Raw genomic sequence first — 15149 nt, forward strand, 5'->3', positions numbered from 1 at the left:
GTGGTTATATTGGTATTTAATTTTTTGTTTAAAGAGAGGAAAAACCCGTGTTTTCCTAGTGGAATGAGACGGCTCAGAATGGAAGATTTAGGCAATTTTAAAACATTGATTAGTTCCCTAAAGACCAAATAGGATCAATCTGTTCTACGTGTTGTGTGTCAGTCCACGGCATGGAGCTGTCACAGTGCTATTGCAGATAATGCATATTAAAAATTATGACATTGAAATAAATAAATAAATTCTGTCTTCTCCCTAGTGACAGGCTCCATGGTGGCATAGGAAAGGCTTGGACCAGCCACAGTGCCCAATGTTTCTGAGCCACCTGGGCCTCATATCCAGGCCTCCAGTGCCTCTCAGCTTTGGCAGGGACACACGGATGCTCTAAGACGATGAAAGCAGTAGTTGGAGCCCCATTCAGACTCTTCCCATTGCACCCTGATACTGGAGCAGTGCCAAGCTTCCCCACTGAATCTAGACATGCCCTTTCTTAGAGGAAAATCAAAGCAGGTGTATTAAAAACACTGAGATAGAGGGAAAATTGAAAGAATTTGATATTCAATATTCCCTAAGGAAGAACCAATATAATCATAATAGAAAAATTCAAGCTCACTGGACTTTCTTTTTTTTAGTGTTGAGTATTTTCACTATTTTAATTTACATATGGAAGGTGGGGAACCACTATCTTTTGCATGTTTAGAACCTATCAAGACATAATTCAGTTCTGCCCATGCTGAAAGCCTGAGACATTACACCCAGCGAGACCTGCTTGGTCACATGGGAGTGACTGAATGAATTTGTTGGGACCTGGTTATCATAAAAGAGTGAGAAGCCATATCAAAGGGATCCTATGCACAATCTTACCTGTGTCACAACCTGTCACCAGTGCTGTTTTCCTGGGATCCTGCTTCTCCATCTCTCTGTCACCACTCCCCCCTGCCTTCCCCATTCCTGACTGCACCAGAGTTCCATTCTGAGGCTGAATATTTAATGTGAAAAATACTCTGCCCAAGGTAGAAGGACAGAAGTAGAAATGAGAGAAACCTCTATAGGAATTTACGACATTCGCCTATCCTGGACTCTTCTAGTAAAACAATGGTATCAAATTTCAGCTGAATAATGTAGAAAGAGATGCCACATATGTAGCCAAGTGATTCTGCAGACTAAGCTCATCTAAATCTCTCATGCTGACCTTTTGCTCCCTCTTTAGAATGGCTAGGGGACCTCATGTCCCACCTAAACCTTCAGCCACTCAGCTCCTTTCCTGAGTCCTCTTCCCCCACTGGCCCAGCATCCCCATAGACAGAGGCCAAGCCACATTCTGAAATGTAGGCACAACACAAAGGTACAGCTCCTTAGATTCCAATATGTGGGGAGTGCAATGAAAACCGCTACTGCTTTTTGGGATCCACCCACGCGATGTGGATGGAGTGAGCTTTGAAGGGGTTCCCACCTGTTCGCTCACGATAGGAAGGCAAAAGAGTGAGGCAAGCAGAGTAGTAGGTAGCTACCCATACCTACCTGCTGAGAAAAGTCCCCACGACTAGTTGGGAATATAAAGGGCACTCATTTTAAAACTCTTATAATGATAATAAAGATATAATATGGATATCGTGAACATTCATCAAGTGCAAACTACAGTTGTTCCACTAAGTGCTTTATAATTATTATTTCATTTAATCTTGACAACAACCTTCTCAGGCAATACCACTGCTATCCCATTTTGCAGATGCGGAAATCAAGACTGAGAGATTATATTCTCCTTAGTAAACCAGGGAGTGAATGATTTCAAAAGTATGCTCTTAACTTTCACATTATACTACTTCTTTCAAAAATTATTTCCCAACATTCAAATGAAATATAAATAAAAGCCCATGATTGGAAAAATAAAGCTAGAGGTGAGCTTATGGTAAGGAGAAGAATTACAGCTATTTACAGTGATAAAAAGAATTAGATAAGAGTATATTTACTATTTAAAAACGTATCTGTCGCTGAATATGTTTATTTTCTGTGGCATGTCTTGTGCAAGATTAATGAATTATTTTATGGTTAAATAAAGAGATAAACCTTTATATATTCAGTTCTTTATGCCAATAATTTTATTTTCTAATGTTAGAAATACTTTTTTCTGTAATTTGGACAGACTAATTTAAACAGACATTAATTAGCAAGTGCTCTATAGCTGGAGTATTGGGGGTTATTGGAAATTCAAAACAGAAGATTCTGGTCTGTTTACAGTCTTACTCCAATCATCTTACAAATCCAAATGGGAGTATATGATCTTTATACATACAACATAGAATGGTACAGATTTAGTCATAAATCAAATAATATAATACATGTGTTAAGTGCCATGAGAGGTCAAAGAAAGAAAAACCATTTCAGCCAAGTTAGCCTAGAAAAGTAAGTAGGAAAATGTGGGTAAGATAAAGCGAATAAGTGTGGTGTGGAGATCAATGGATAGGATAATGTGACATTGGAGGCAGAGGGATTCGCAGGAGCCAGGTGCAAAAGTAGAAGTGACTCTTGTTAAAAACAAGGCAGGGGCTTCCCTGGTGGCGCAGTGGTTGAGAGTCTGCCTGCCGATGCAGGGGACACGGGTTCGTGCCCCGGTCCGGGAAGATCCCACATGCCGCGGAGCGGCTAGGCCCGTGAGCCATGGCCGCTGAGCCTGCGCGTCCGGAGCCTGTGCTCCGCAACGGAAGAGGCCGCAACAGTGAGAGGCCCACGTACTGCAAAAAAAAAAAAAAGGCAAAAGGCTCAAAATGGAGTCGCTTGTGCTAAGCCACATGTCACCCAACCAAGACTGAAATACAGATTTTGCTCTCCCAGAAATGGAATCTTAAACCAGTCACTTAGGAATCACCTGATCAGCATTAATAGGTAATCTCCCTGACAAATCCCCGCTCTCCTCTGTAAGGAAGGTAACCTTGCAATAACCAACCCACTTTTCTGCCTAGTACAACTTACTCGTCCTGCTCCCCTCTGCCTACAACATCTCTTGCCTTGTAGAGCTCTTTGGAGCTCCTCTCTATATGCCAGGTCGGATGCTGCCTGACTCATGAATAAAGCCATTAGGATCTCTGAAACGTATTCAGCTGAATTTTGGCTTTGAACTCTCTGAAGACCCAGAAGTCAGTGCCAAGACCCATCTCGCTACTGAAAGGCCCTGGAACTCTTGAACAACATACAGGATTCATCGTGTCCAACTATCATCAGGCATAGTGCCGAGCACTAGAAAGAGAGCCATGAAAAGCCTTCATCTTCTCCTTCAAGGGGCTCAGATCCCCGTGTAAAAGAAAATTAAAGCAGCATCTGGAATGGTGCAGTAATTAAAATTCTGAGCTTTCGAGTCACTGACCGGGTTTAACCCCTCACCCCTTCTACTCACTAGCATTTTCTTAACCTCCCTGGGCCTGTTTCTGCCAGGGCATAATCATTAATAACTGACATGAGGATTAAATTAGACGATATGCAGAAAGTTTTCAGTAAAAAAAAGTGACAGTTATGTGGCTTTTGATAGTGTTAATATTTTAGAGTGTCTTCATACAGAAGTGATTCTTATCCCAGTTATTGATTTAAATCATCTGACTGTTTTCAAATAAAAACTACCAATGCCTGGGCCCTGCTCCAGATGAATTATATCTGTTAAGTGTCTGGAGGTGGGCCCTGGTCATCAGGACATTTTAGAAGTCCCCAGGTAATTCTCATATGCATGCCTTCCAGGTTGAACACACAGAAGAGACCTTTGGGAGCTTTGCCCCCATGCTTGGAGGGCAGGGAGACAGCCAAGGTGGGCATCCCAGAATTGATGAGTCCTGCCTTGTGCCGCAAGTATCAGAATCCCGCAGAAAAGATGGGAAACATATCAGATGTGTAACAGACATCGGAGAGATCATGAGCAAGGTTATATTTCTCCCTTAGGGGACATAAAAATGTGTCCCCTTCATGGTACATCTCCAAGTCATTGACTTCTCCCCTTGCAGTCTCTTGCCTCTTACTTTTCTTCCAACTAGGAGCAAACTACAAACCAGAAAATACACAGAGTTCAGCAGCTGCAACGGAAAAGGACAGCAATCAATAACAGTGGCCCCTTGAGGAGTCCCCTGTCCATCTTCGCTCTGACCATGTTCCCTCTCTCTCATCTGGTCACTGGAGTGTCAGAAAGAGCCCCTAAAGTGGAGGGTGGGGTATACACTGGGAACACGCTTTTTATTTATTTATTTATTTATTTATTTATTTATTAACATCTTTATTGGAGTATAATTGCTTTACAATGGTGTGTCAGTTGCTGCTGTATAACAAATTGAATCAGCTATATGTACACATATAGCCCCATATCCCCTCCCTCTTGCGTCTCCCTCCCACCCTCCCTATCCCACCCCTCTAGGTGGTCACAAAGACCAAGCTGATCTCCCTGTGCTATGCGGCTGCTTCCCACTAGCTATCTGTTTCACATTTGGTAGTGTACATGCGTCGATGCTACTCTCTCACTTCATCCCAGCTTACCCTTCCCCCTCCCCGTGTCGGAACACGCTTTTAGTTTAGAATTATCCTGAAGGAAAGAAAGGGTGTCATCATGGCTGCAGCTGTGTCTAACACAGCCATCAGTCTGTAGTAGGCTAATACATTTTCAGAGAAGCAGTCAGAGTAGAAAACACTGAAGGACCCCGGCAAGTGTGGGTAGCCACTTACATCAGCTCCTAACGCCTAGCTTGCTAGAAATTTAATCAAAAGCTTTTCATTTTCTCCAGTGTTTATAAAATGAAAAACATGATGTGCAGACTGAAATGGCCAGCAACAAGGAACACTGATCCCACGTGTTACATTTCCCGGTAAGGATATCTCTTGGCCAGAGTCACACTTGAACCGGTCCTAACCTGCAGGAAGTTGGAGAAACCAGCGTGCAGACTCCAGTAACGACACTCCAGCTCTCAAAGAAAACCAGCACAAGGGGCCTGAAACATTGATATGCAAGTCACTCTCGGGCTGTGAGTCAGTTTCTTCTTGAAGCAATTAGCAGTTACCAGCATTTAGTCAGTGAGCAGGGCTCAGGCAGACAGACACTGACAGTCTGTCATTATCACAACAAAAGAACCACAGCTTTCATCCTCCCCAGAGGAAGTAAGATTTTTAAGAACTCCAGGTCTCCATCTCACACTCTTCCCAGACCTATGATTTATTTCATCATCAACCTTAAAAATAAAGTTCAGCCATTTATTTATGAGGGGCTGCTCACAGAAGGGCCTCGCGAGAATCACATGCAGCCTCAGAAAACTCTAGAAAACTACTGGACAGAGAAACAGAGATTTAATAGGTCAGCTCCCAGGGGGCGCCATCTCTACCTTCACCCCAGTTGACTACAGTCTGGGAAAGGGCACCCTTTCTTCAAACTTCCTGCAGACCGCTTCCCTTGCGTTACACCCTGATCCCTCAGCTGCTGTGCTGGTGTGGTCAAAGCGATCGTTATTTGTCACATTCTGATTATAGGCCAATATTAGACCCTGGAGAAGCACGAATGGACAAATGAGCCATTTCTGCTCTCAGCTCTTGAGTAGCAGAACCTACGGTTTTGTCGGAGCTTCAGTAACGGAGCCAAAGTCAAACTGGAGTCACAGTAAATCCACCTCCAGCCACAGCTTAGTGGGCATCAATTGGCCGACTCATCCGTCTACTGGGTTGCTTAGTGCTTCTTCTGAAAGGGATGCTCTCTGAGGGGTATGAACATTCAATACAAAGATCAGGTTCTCACACATTACGCCCTCTCCCGTGCGTAGATCCTCAAGCTTCTCCCCCAGGCCTCTTTGTCCTCAGTGTCACCTGGGCCACCCCTCTCTCCACGCAAACTGGATAACCAGTCGCACTGCCGGAAGCTCTGACGGAGGTTTGCTGCTCACCACCGGCTTTCAGAGTCACCCATACGTGAGACGGTAGGGCAGTTGAACAGTTCATTTTTGGCTTGAACTAACATATAAAGTCAACCCACCGATTACCTAGGTTCAGGCATTTTCCTCTTCTGTCTGACAATGAAGACTTCCCATGGGGTCAATGTTACACTAAGGGAGATGACTGTGCGACAGTGACAGGTGGCCGAGGTGTCCGATTCACCTGCTTATGCCATTTCCTTGTGCCCCCTCGAGCTGCTTAAGCCCAGCCTTGGATGTGCCACTTCCATTTTACAAGAAATTACTTCTGGGCCACCCTGAAGTTATGTCTCACAGCACTCACCTCTTGATGGTTAGTTCTGGCTGCAAAGCCAGCAGAGACGCCATGGCAGGACCTTGGTCCAGAATCCTAGGGACCTGTGCCGGGACTCTCATGTTGAAAGCTGTCATAGACTCCACGTTCTTTCTTTCTGTGCTGTATAAACCTCTACTACCATGGGAGCTGCCAAGTCGTATAGCCCAAGCAAGAGAAGGACTGCTTGCACCACAGCCTATTCTCACTGTAGAGCCCATTCTTGTTCTGGGCTCTGAAAGCTTTCCCTGTCACTCAGTGGATAAAGTCAGAACAATCCTCCCAATTACAGGATGTGTTGCCTTCAAAACTTGAACGGTCTCACCAAGCATAACGCTTCTTTCTTATTGGTAGTAGTCTAAGGTATGATAAGTTACCCTTTGCTTGAGATGTCCTGGTTTTCCCCAAGCAATTGGACCCCTAGATATTTCACATATTTAGTAAGATTTTGAATCTTTGACGGGTTTATCTATCACGCTCTGGAGTTCCTGTGTCAAATCATAGCCTCTGAAGCACCTGCCACTTCTTGTTCATCAAGTTTTTATTGTTTATTACATGATGTCATCGATATGGTAAATCAATGTGATTTTCTGTGGAATGTTCCAATGGTCTGGTTCCATTTTAACTACTTTGTGACAATAGCAAGAGATAAACATAGACCTGGGGCAAGACCATAAATGTGTATTGTCATCCGTCTCCTATAAATGTAAAATGAAGGATATTGAAGAGTCCCCTTACCCAGCCAAGGTCTATGTACTTGAGGCTGTAATCTGCTCTAGTAAAGGGACCACATCCAACACCGCAGCTACAGCTGGGGTTATAACTTGGTTAAGTTGGCAAGGATCCACCATAATTTGCCATGATTCATCTTGGTTTTTCAGGAGACAAACTTGTAAATTGAATAGGTATGAGTGGGAACCACTACCCCTGTACCTCAAAGTCTTTTAGGGTGGCGCTAGTCTCTGCCATTCCCCTTGGATGCAATGTTGATTTTCATTTACTATCTTTCCTGAAGAAGGCAGCTTCAGGGACTTCTATTTGGCCTTTTTTTTTTTTTTACTACAGTAGCTATTACTGGTCAAAGAACTGACATGAGAAGTCTTCCAGCTGCTAAGCATGGCATTTCCAATTGTACATTTAGAAATAAGAGGGAGTTCCCTGGTGGTCCAGTGGTTAAGACTCCGTGCTTCTACTGCAAGGGGTGCGGGTTCAATCCCTGGTCAGGGAACTAAGATCCCACATGTCACATTGTGTGGCCAAAAATTTTTAAAAGAAAGAAAGAAAAGAAAGAAAGAAAGAAAGAAAGAAAGGAAGGAAGGAAGGAAGGAAGGAAGGAAGGAAGGAAGGAAGGAAGGAAGGAAGAAAGAAATTAGAGGACATAGGCTATTTATCACTTGGCGTGTATATGCCCCGCCCCTCCTGTAACCCATTGGCCATATTATTTGGGGGTGGTTCCTGAGAATTTGTACCCTGTATCCAATTTCCCTTGAAGGTATTTCTACATGTTGTTGGCTTCCCATGTATTTTTGTCGCTGGGGTACCATTTTCTATTAGCAGTCTCCAAAGACCCATACGGTCAGCAGCAGACCCAGGCTGTCACTACGTCCATTCCAGTAATTCTGACTACATTTGCTTGTGATTCTCAAGTGCTGCCATCTGGCCTCGGCGTTAATTGGCCACGGCCACCCTGGTTGAGAATGAGGGACATGACGTCCTGGCTAAGTGGCTCTCATTTAGCTGAGGACGGTTTTCTGGAAATGGGGGACGCAGTTAAGTGCAAATCCTGAGGCATGAAAGCTCTGGCCAAGTGAAGGGGTCTGGGCGGGCATCCACGGTGTCCACGACAACCACCTTTGGTGCTAGGATAAGAACTGGCAAAACAGCCAGGCACCCTGTTTGCCTGGGAATTTTGTCCCTTCCCCACACCACCTGCTCTGGACAGAACTGCCGACACACATTCAGCAGAGACCTCGGTGTAGGCAGAGTGCGTATGGCTTCCTCAACCACGAGACGGGATAAACCAGCAGACCAGCATCCAGGAATTACCTGTAAAGATAGGCTTGTTTGGGTGTTTTAAGAGAAAAGGCAAATATAATACTCGGATTGTGATTTATGAGGACCGGGGCCTATCGAAATTCTATGCCTGTCAGTACATTTGAACACCATCACGCTCTCACAAGAGTCTCTGCAACTCTCATGGGAGAGAAAGCTGGGACTCGTCCAGAGCCCTCAGCCAGTCTGACATGGCACAGAGCAGCTCATGAACCTAAGATTTTGAGGCCTGAATTATCCTCTGCATCATGATACTCAATTCTCAACAGTGACATTCTAATGCTTTGTCTTTAAATGCAGGTATTATTAAAACTTGATCTGATTGTGAAACTACTGTACCTGTCAAACCTGTGTATGTGTGACTTTAAAAACTAGAAAACTTTTCCCCTTTCTCCTCATAAAGATGGAATTACTTTCCCTGTGGTGAACATACTTTGATGAAACCAAATTCAAGCCACATGGTATGACAAAGGATTTCATGCTTGTCATGAAAATTTAGATGTCCTGGAATTTCTGGAAGAAATTGATGGTTCAGGGGGACTAAGCAGGATATTTGAAATGGAGGTTTACAGTCGGCAGAATGATGACCATGAATCACTGGACCTGAGTCTATGTTACAAAGGGGAATAAAGGTTGCAGGTTGTATTCAGGTTGCTAAAACAGAGAAGCAACCTGTTGCTACACTATCCAGGTGGGCCCATGTAATCCTAGGGTCCTTAAAAGAGTCAGTCTGATATATACACTACCAAACGTAAGGTAGATAGCTAGTGGGAAGCAGCCGCATAGCACAGGGAGATCAGCTCGGTGCTTTGTGACCACCTAGAGGGGTGAGATAGGGAGAGTGGGAGGGAGGGAGACACAAGAGGGAAGAGATACGGGGATATATGTGTATGTATAACTGATTCACTTTGTTATAAAGCAGAAACTAACACACCATTGTAAAGTAATTATACTCCAAAAAAGATGTTAAAAAAAAAACAAAACAAAAAGAGTCAGTCTGGGGACGGTGTGACTAGAGAGAAAAGGTATAGAGAGATACCTTGCTGCCTTTGAAGATGGAGGAAGAGGCAAAGAATGTGGGTGACCTGGAGAGGGCAAGGAAATGATTCTTCCTCGGAGGTTCCCGAAGGAACACAGTTTTGACCACACCTTGATTTTAGCTCAAGGAAACTGGTGTCAGACTTCTGAATCTACAACTGGAAGAAAACACAATTTTCAAGCTACTGCATTTGTGATGATTTGGTACAGCAGCAATGGAAACGAATGCAAGATTGTTCTAGAAATCAAGAACGTACTGTATCAATGCCTTTTGCTAAACTCTTTGGTCTAGAATAATTTTTACTGCTTCCGTGTGGGAGCCTGGACAGATTTGGTGGTGGCAGATGGAGGAAAAAGAGGATGGGCCTCAGCATGTAAAGTGAAAATTTGGAGAGAGAGAGGAAACAAAATAACACTTTGTGTAGACAGCAAACAAGGAGGTGTGAATCAAGTTCAGTGCAGGCTAACTTCCTCTCATCAGTGGATCCAGCAAAAAGGCAATTTATTATCTACTTCAATATTTTCTTTGTTCCTTTTTCACAGAGATATCTTATGTATTTTAAGGAGCTTATGTGTTACTGGTTGTAACTTTTATAATCTTCAAATTTTTAAGATTCTCTAAACAAAATGTGGGTGCCTAGTAACGAGTCAAATTGTGTGCACCGACAATTGTGAAAAATATAAATATCTCGATACGAAGAAATCTGTAAGCTGAAGACCATTGGAGGAGGCCACATCAGTTGTTGTGGAAACAGATTTCCCAACGTAATTAAATCTTTTCATTTAATAATAAAAACATCGATCGTCTCGAATCAATTATTTTGCGGCTGCCACCAGAGGGCGCTATAACCCTTTGTAGACGATAAAAGCCCAGCCATGCCACACTTCCCAGGGAGTTTTTATTTTGAGGAAGCAACATTGCAGGGCAGAAAACGAACACCACTGGGACATTTCCAATGTTTTCCAGGTCATTTTACTAGATCTATTTTCTCCTGTTTTTATTTTTATCTTACAAGTCATCCTCAAACACACAGAGCAGGAGAAATGAGTCATGTCTCTTTTTTCAGTTCGGTCAAAGAGGGTAGAAGACAGAACAAAGTACAATGAGATTGAAGGTATCATTCCTACATTAACATCTTGCCCCCAAACACCATGCAGTGCAAAAAACGTCACATCCCCATCATGCAAGGGCGTTAAAATGGTGGTTTAAAATCCTGGGCTTAAACGTAAAATAGATAGCTAGTGGGAAGCAGCCGCATAGCACAGGGAGATCAGCTCGGGGCTTTGTGACCACCTGGAGGGGTGGGATAGGGAGGGTGGGAGGGAGGGAGACGCAAGAGGGAAGAGATATGGGAACATATGTATAACTGATTCACTTTGTTATAAAGCAGAAACTAACACACCATTGTAAAGCAATTCTACTCCAATAAAGATGTTAAATAAATAAATTAAATCCTGGGCTTTATTAAGAGATGCTCGACGTCTCCCTGGGGCATGCTTCCCCTTTGGACTCAAAGAAATATCAAAACAGGGCAGTGAAGTCTTCTCACAGCAGGAGAAATTGAACTATTTTTTAAAATATCTATAAATATCTATTTTTTTCTTCTTTGTTTTCTCTGTGGTCTGTGGTGATGTGAGGAAGAATAGAGATGTGCAGAGGAGGTAAGAACATCACTTCCTGTCTCACAACATAGAGAAACACGTAGAGGTTCGTTATCTTGTTTGCTGAGACGAGCAGCTCTCAGTGCTGGGTGGAAGGATGGCCCATCCCCAGTCCATTTCCTATGCGTGGCTAAAATCTAGTTTCAGGGGCTTCCATTTTTAGTGACATATTACAAAACCATAGGCAGGACAGTCTCCTCACATTTCTAGGACTCCATTCCTCTTATAAGTGTACAAAAAAAATTGAAAGGTGAAATACATTGGAAAACCCCAATCAAATATCAAATTCTATTAGACGAAGAAGAGATGCATCCTAAAACTTCATTTGGACACGGCAGCTTCGCAACACAAAGTGACGGTTGGATGGGCACCTTGTGTGCCTAAATTACTCACTCAATCGTCTGTGTGGCCTCATCAAAATATTATCTTTCAATCAGAGTATCGTACAAAGAGGTGCGTGTCCATGAATTTAAATATGGCTGGAATTGGTATAGCCCCTCTCTTCAAAAGATTTAAAAGTATCTGGATCGTCTCTATGATATTGTTTGTGACTTAGAGGCTGTCTGAGGAAATTAGCATAATTACATGAAAAGGAATTGAAAGGAAAGTTAAGGTCCTAACCCTTAATCACTAAGCTCGGTCTCTGGCATCTCCTGACACGTTTTAAAAGGAAAACAAAATAAATGGATCCCTTCTATCCAAGGATCTCACAGCTCCTAACGAGCAGTGTACTTTACAGAAGGAAGGAAAGGAAGCAGAGTGATAAGTTACACCCCAAGCCACAGCCAGCCCAGCAGCAGGTCACTGCAGGAGGGACAGTAACCTCTCAGGCCATGAGGAAGAGACTGTACTCAAGGAAAAGGGGCCTTTGGGTTTCCAGTGGATGACCTCGCAAAAGCTACCACGGCCCTGTGCCCATTGCAGCGCGATGGCACGTACAGTCCAAATCCAGCTGCTGGGTCCCCGCAGCCACCGCACAAGGCAGAGGCACAGGGAGGAGGGAGACTCACGGCAGCCGTGCCCCTACTTCCTAGCACAACGTAACACAGAGTGAAAGCATCCTCAGAAGGGAAGTCACAAGTGAGCAGGTGAGTTTCGTCTAGAAGAGCCGGGTGCGAAATCGTGCATCTCAGTTTAACTTTCGTTTGGGAGGTTCTGCATAGTAACTGTTCTAACTAACAAAGCAAAACATCTCGACGAACCTGACTTTGAAAAGTGACTGAAAAGCTAGACTGAGTAATCTCACGGATCTGTTTTGCCTTTAAGTTGGAGTGGTACCAATGGACTTTAAAAGGTCAGTTAAATATGTATTCATGAAAAGTCAAAGTAAAGCGTTAGAATATATTTGCAAGCCCTGGCCAAAAGCTTTCGAAGCACTTCACTTTAGGAAAAACTGGTTTAACGTTTATAGGTTGGTGCTGGAAACCAAAGAGGAAAAGGTAGAAGAATGCCTTATCATTCCATCCTTTCCTCTGCGATTATTTCTCCTTTCCTCACCACTTTGGTTACTTTGTGAATCCTAAACAGTCCACCTAATTATGGGAAGAATTAGATGCTGCTAATTACAGAAAGAATCGATGCTGATTTCTAGAGCAAAGAGATTAAAGCACCGGCCTTCAAACCAGAAACTTCAGGGTCCAGTCTGAGGACCTAAATGTTTGCTTCTCTCTCTGCCAACAGTAAACTCACAGAGGGCCAGGTCCCCTCTTCTGCAGGGTCTGAGCCCTGCCCAGTACGCTCCAACTGTTGCAGGAGCACCTAAATGTTTACTGCGCCAAACTGACTAGCATGGCCTCTCAGAAGCTTCTAGTATTACAACTTGCTTCCTGGGTTTTTGGGTTTTTTTTTTCTTAATGCTAAGGTTGTTTTTTGTTTACAAAGTATTAAGACTTCTTAGTAAAGCTTAGGGAAAATTTCAACAACTATTTCCGTTTAGTTCGCAGATAAAATTCAGGGGGTTATTTCCATTTGAATGTCAAGCCACACACACACTTTGACACTATAAAGCCAACGATGTTGTGTTGACAACTTGCTAGGGGTTAGGCCAAAATGGGTCTTTCATGGGTTGTGGTTATTCTTATGGTGAGAAGTATTCATGGTGATTAGCGGGTGAAAACTTTCCTATTGTTTCTCTAATAAAATGAGTTCTCTTAAACGGTAAACCGCCAAAATTCTATTCGTCTTCCATCAAAAGACTGCATTAATTGTGCCTCCTCTGGTTTAGGATACGTAGGCATAAATGGCATAAAACTTAAAGTATATTTACTAGAAGGGATAATGTAAGAGGGAAGTCCTTTTCTGGTTAGGAAGATCGTCTACAACAGATAGAAATCTAAGCATTCTGGAGAGAGAGAGAAAAAAGAGAGAAAGAAGCAGAGAGAAAAGCCAGAAAATAAAGATTATTAATGCATGCCCTACATTTATCCCACAAGATCTCCTGAGCATTCCTCAGACATTATAGTGCAACATAATAACTCCAGTGAATCAATAGTATTCCTATTTTTCTCAAGCAAAAAGTATATACTTTGAAACATATACTGAATAAAACATATAATATCATCTTTTAAGACACTAGTAATTTGAACTTCTATAAATATTCTTAAATAACAAATATATTATATTTAGCTATTCACATAGGACACAAAGTGACACATAGACATACAAAAATAAAACAGTCATGTTTTAACTCTTTTGCTGTTTCTGTTGGGTTGATTTTTTTTAGATACTAAAGATACTAAAACAATTCAGACACCAGAATCATCTTGTCAATATTGATCCTAGGGAATCTGGATGTACATTTATTTATTTATTTATTTATTTATTTACTTATTTACTTATTTATTTATTTTAGGCCGTGCTGCACTGCCTGGGGGATCTTAGTTCCCCAACCAGGAATTGAACCCGGCCCCTCGGCAGTGAGACTGCGGAGTCCTAACCACTGGACCGCCAGGGAAGTCCCTGGTTGTACATTTATACTGTGCATAGCTACCACCCCCAAGGGCAAAGGCAGTAAACATTCCTCGCTGGACATATTACTATGTCCTACAGTGGTTTAGAAAATCTCAGAGGGAACAGAGGTGTCCAAGTGTAATGAGAGAGTTTTCTTTAGCTGTTCTGTGGCAAGGAAACATTAATCAGATCCCTTACCCAAACTGGATAAAGTCTGAAAATATTAAGCTGTCCTTTGAGTGGAATATAGGACACGCCTCCTCCTTGGGCGTTCCCGCACACCATTTGCTATGAAGTATTTCTCAACACGTGGAAAAGGCACCACCATTCTGGACCAAAGGCAAGCGATTTGGGTTCCACAATATCACATCTGTCCTGCCCCGGTTACTGCTGTAGATAGCATTCCTCCACTCAAAAGATGACTTAGGGAACTCAGCGACGCTACCAAATGGGATATATACATTCTTCTTTTGGAAAACAGAGTATTTCTATGAAGAAGTATCCCTGGTAAAAAGTGATCTTTTGTCCATGGAATGTTGTCATTCTCTTGAGAGCAACAAACAGAGGTGACAGTTCTCACATCCCACCTAGAACTTAGCATGGCCGGGGGCTCCCAGAAGGAACACAGAGACCATTTGCTCAGCTGGACTCCATCCCTCCAGCTGGAATGGAAGCACTGAAACTGGTGATGCAGCGTCAGTGTTTGTCTTCACCCCAGTTGCATCCCTAGAGGAGGAGCTGGTGCTTCCAGGAACTGGCTTTCAGTTTTCCTTTATAAGGAAAAATGTTAAGCTACTACAACATCTTGAAGAGTTGCTTTGGGGTAAGATGCGGGGGGGAGAGCATCCTGGCTTGTTCTCAAATAGAATTTTCAATGCAGGCAGAGGAAGGTGGTTTCTCGAGTCCCTGGAGGGAGCCTTCGGGGGTGGACGTAGGGGTCCTCTGCTGTTGATGCTGCTGGTAGATATCCTGGATGAGCAGGGTGTTCATGACCTTCCACTCCCTGTATTTTCTGGCTGTCAGCTTCGGATCATCCAGCAGCTGGTTAATCATGGCCAGGTCATGTTCTTTACACTGTCCAAGTAGAAAAAAGAGAGAGAGAGAGAAGGGAGGGAGGGAGAGAGAGAGAGAGAGAGAGAGAGAAGAGAGTGAGATGTGGTGACTACCTTAATTTCAATAAACCATCTTCAGCCCTTTTACAAATAAACTCACAT

At 43.2% G+C, this 15149-nt stretch overlaps 2 protein-coding genes across 6 annotated transcripts in view; one reads left to right on the plus strand and one right to left on the minus strand.

Moving 5' to 3' along the window:
• Positions 1–15149, plus strand: part of OPRM1 (opioid receptor mu 1) — a 158354-nt gene that overhangs the window by 69311 nt on the left and 73894 nt on the right. The window lies entirely within an intron of this gene.
• IPCEF1 (interaction protein for cytohesin exchange factors 1) overlaps positions 7267–15149 on the minus strand; it is a 182521-nt gene continuing 174638 nt past the window's right edge. For all 5 annotated transcript variants that reach the window (XM_060283841.1, XM_060283840.1, XM_060283839.1 and 2 more), the window contains one exon: positions 7267–15009. In XM_060283841.1, coding sequence (XP_060139824.1) covers positions 14794–15009 — 216 coding nt within the window. In that variant the 3' untranslated portion in view covers positions 7267–14793. The remainder of the gene's footprint in view (positions 15010–15149) is intronic.

The sequence above is a fragment of the Globicephala melas genome, chromosome 14 (genome assembly GCF_963455315.2).
Source record: "Globicephala melas chromosome 14, mGloMel1.2, whole genome shotgun sequence".
Classification (NCBI taxonomy): Eukaryota; Metazoa; Chordata; class Mammalia; order Artiodactyla; family Delphinidae; genus Globicephala; species Globicephala melas.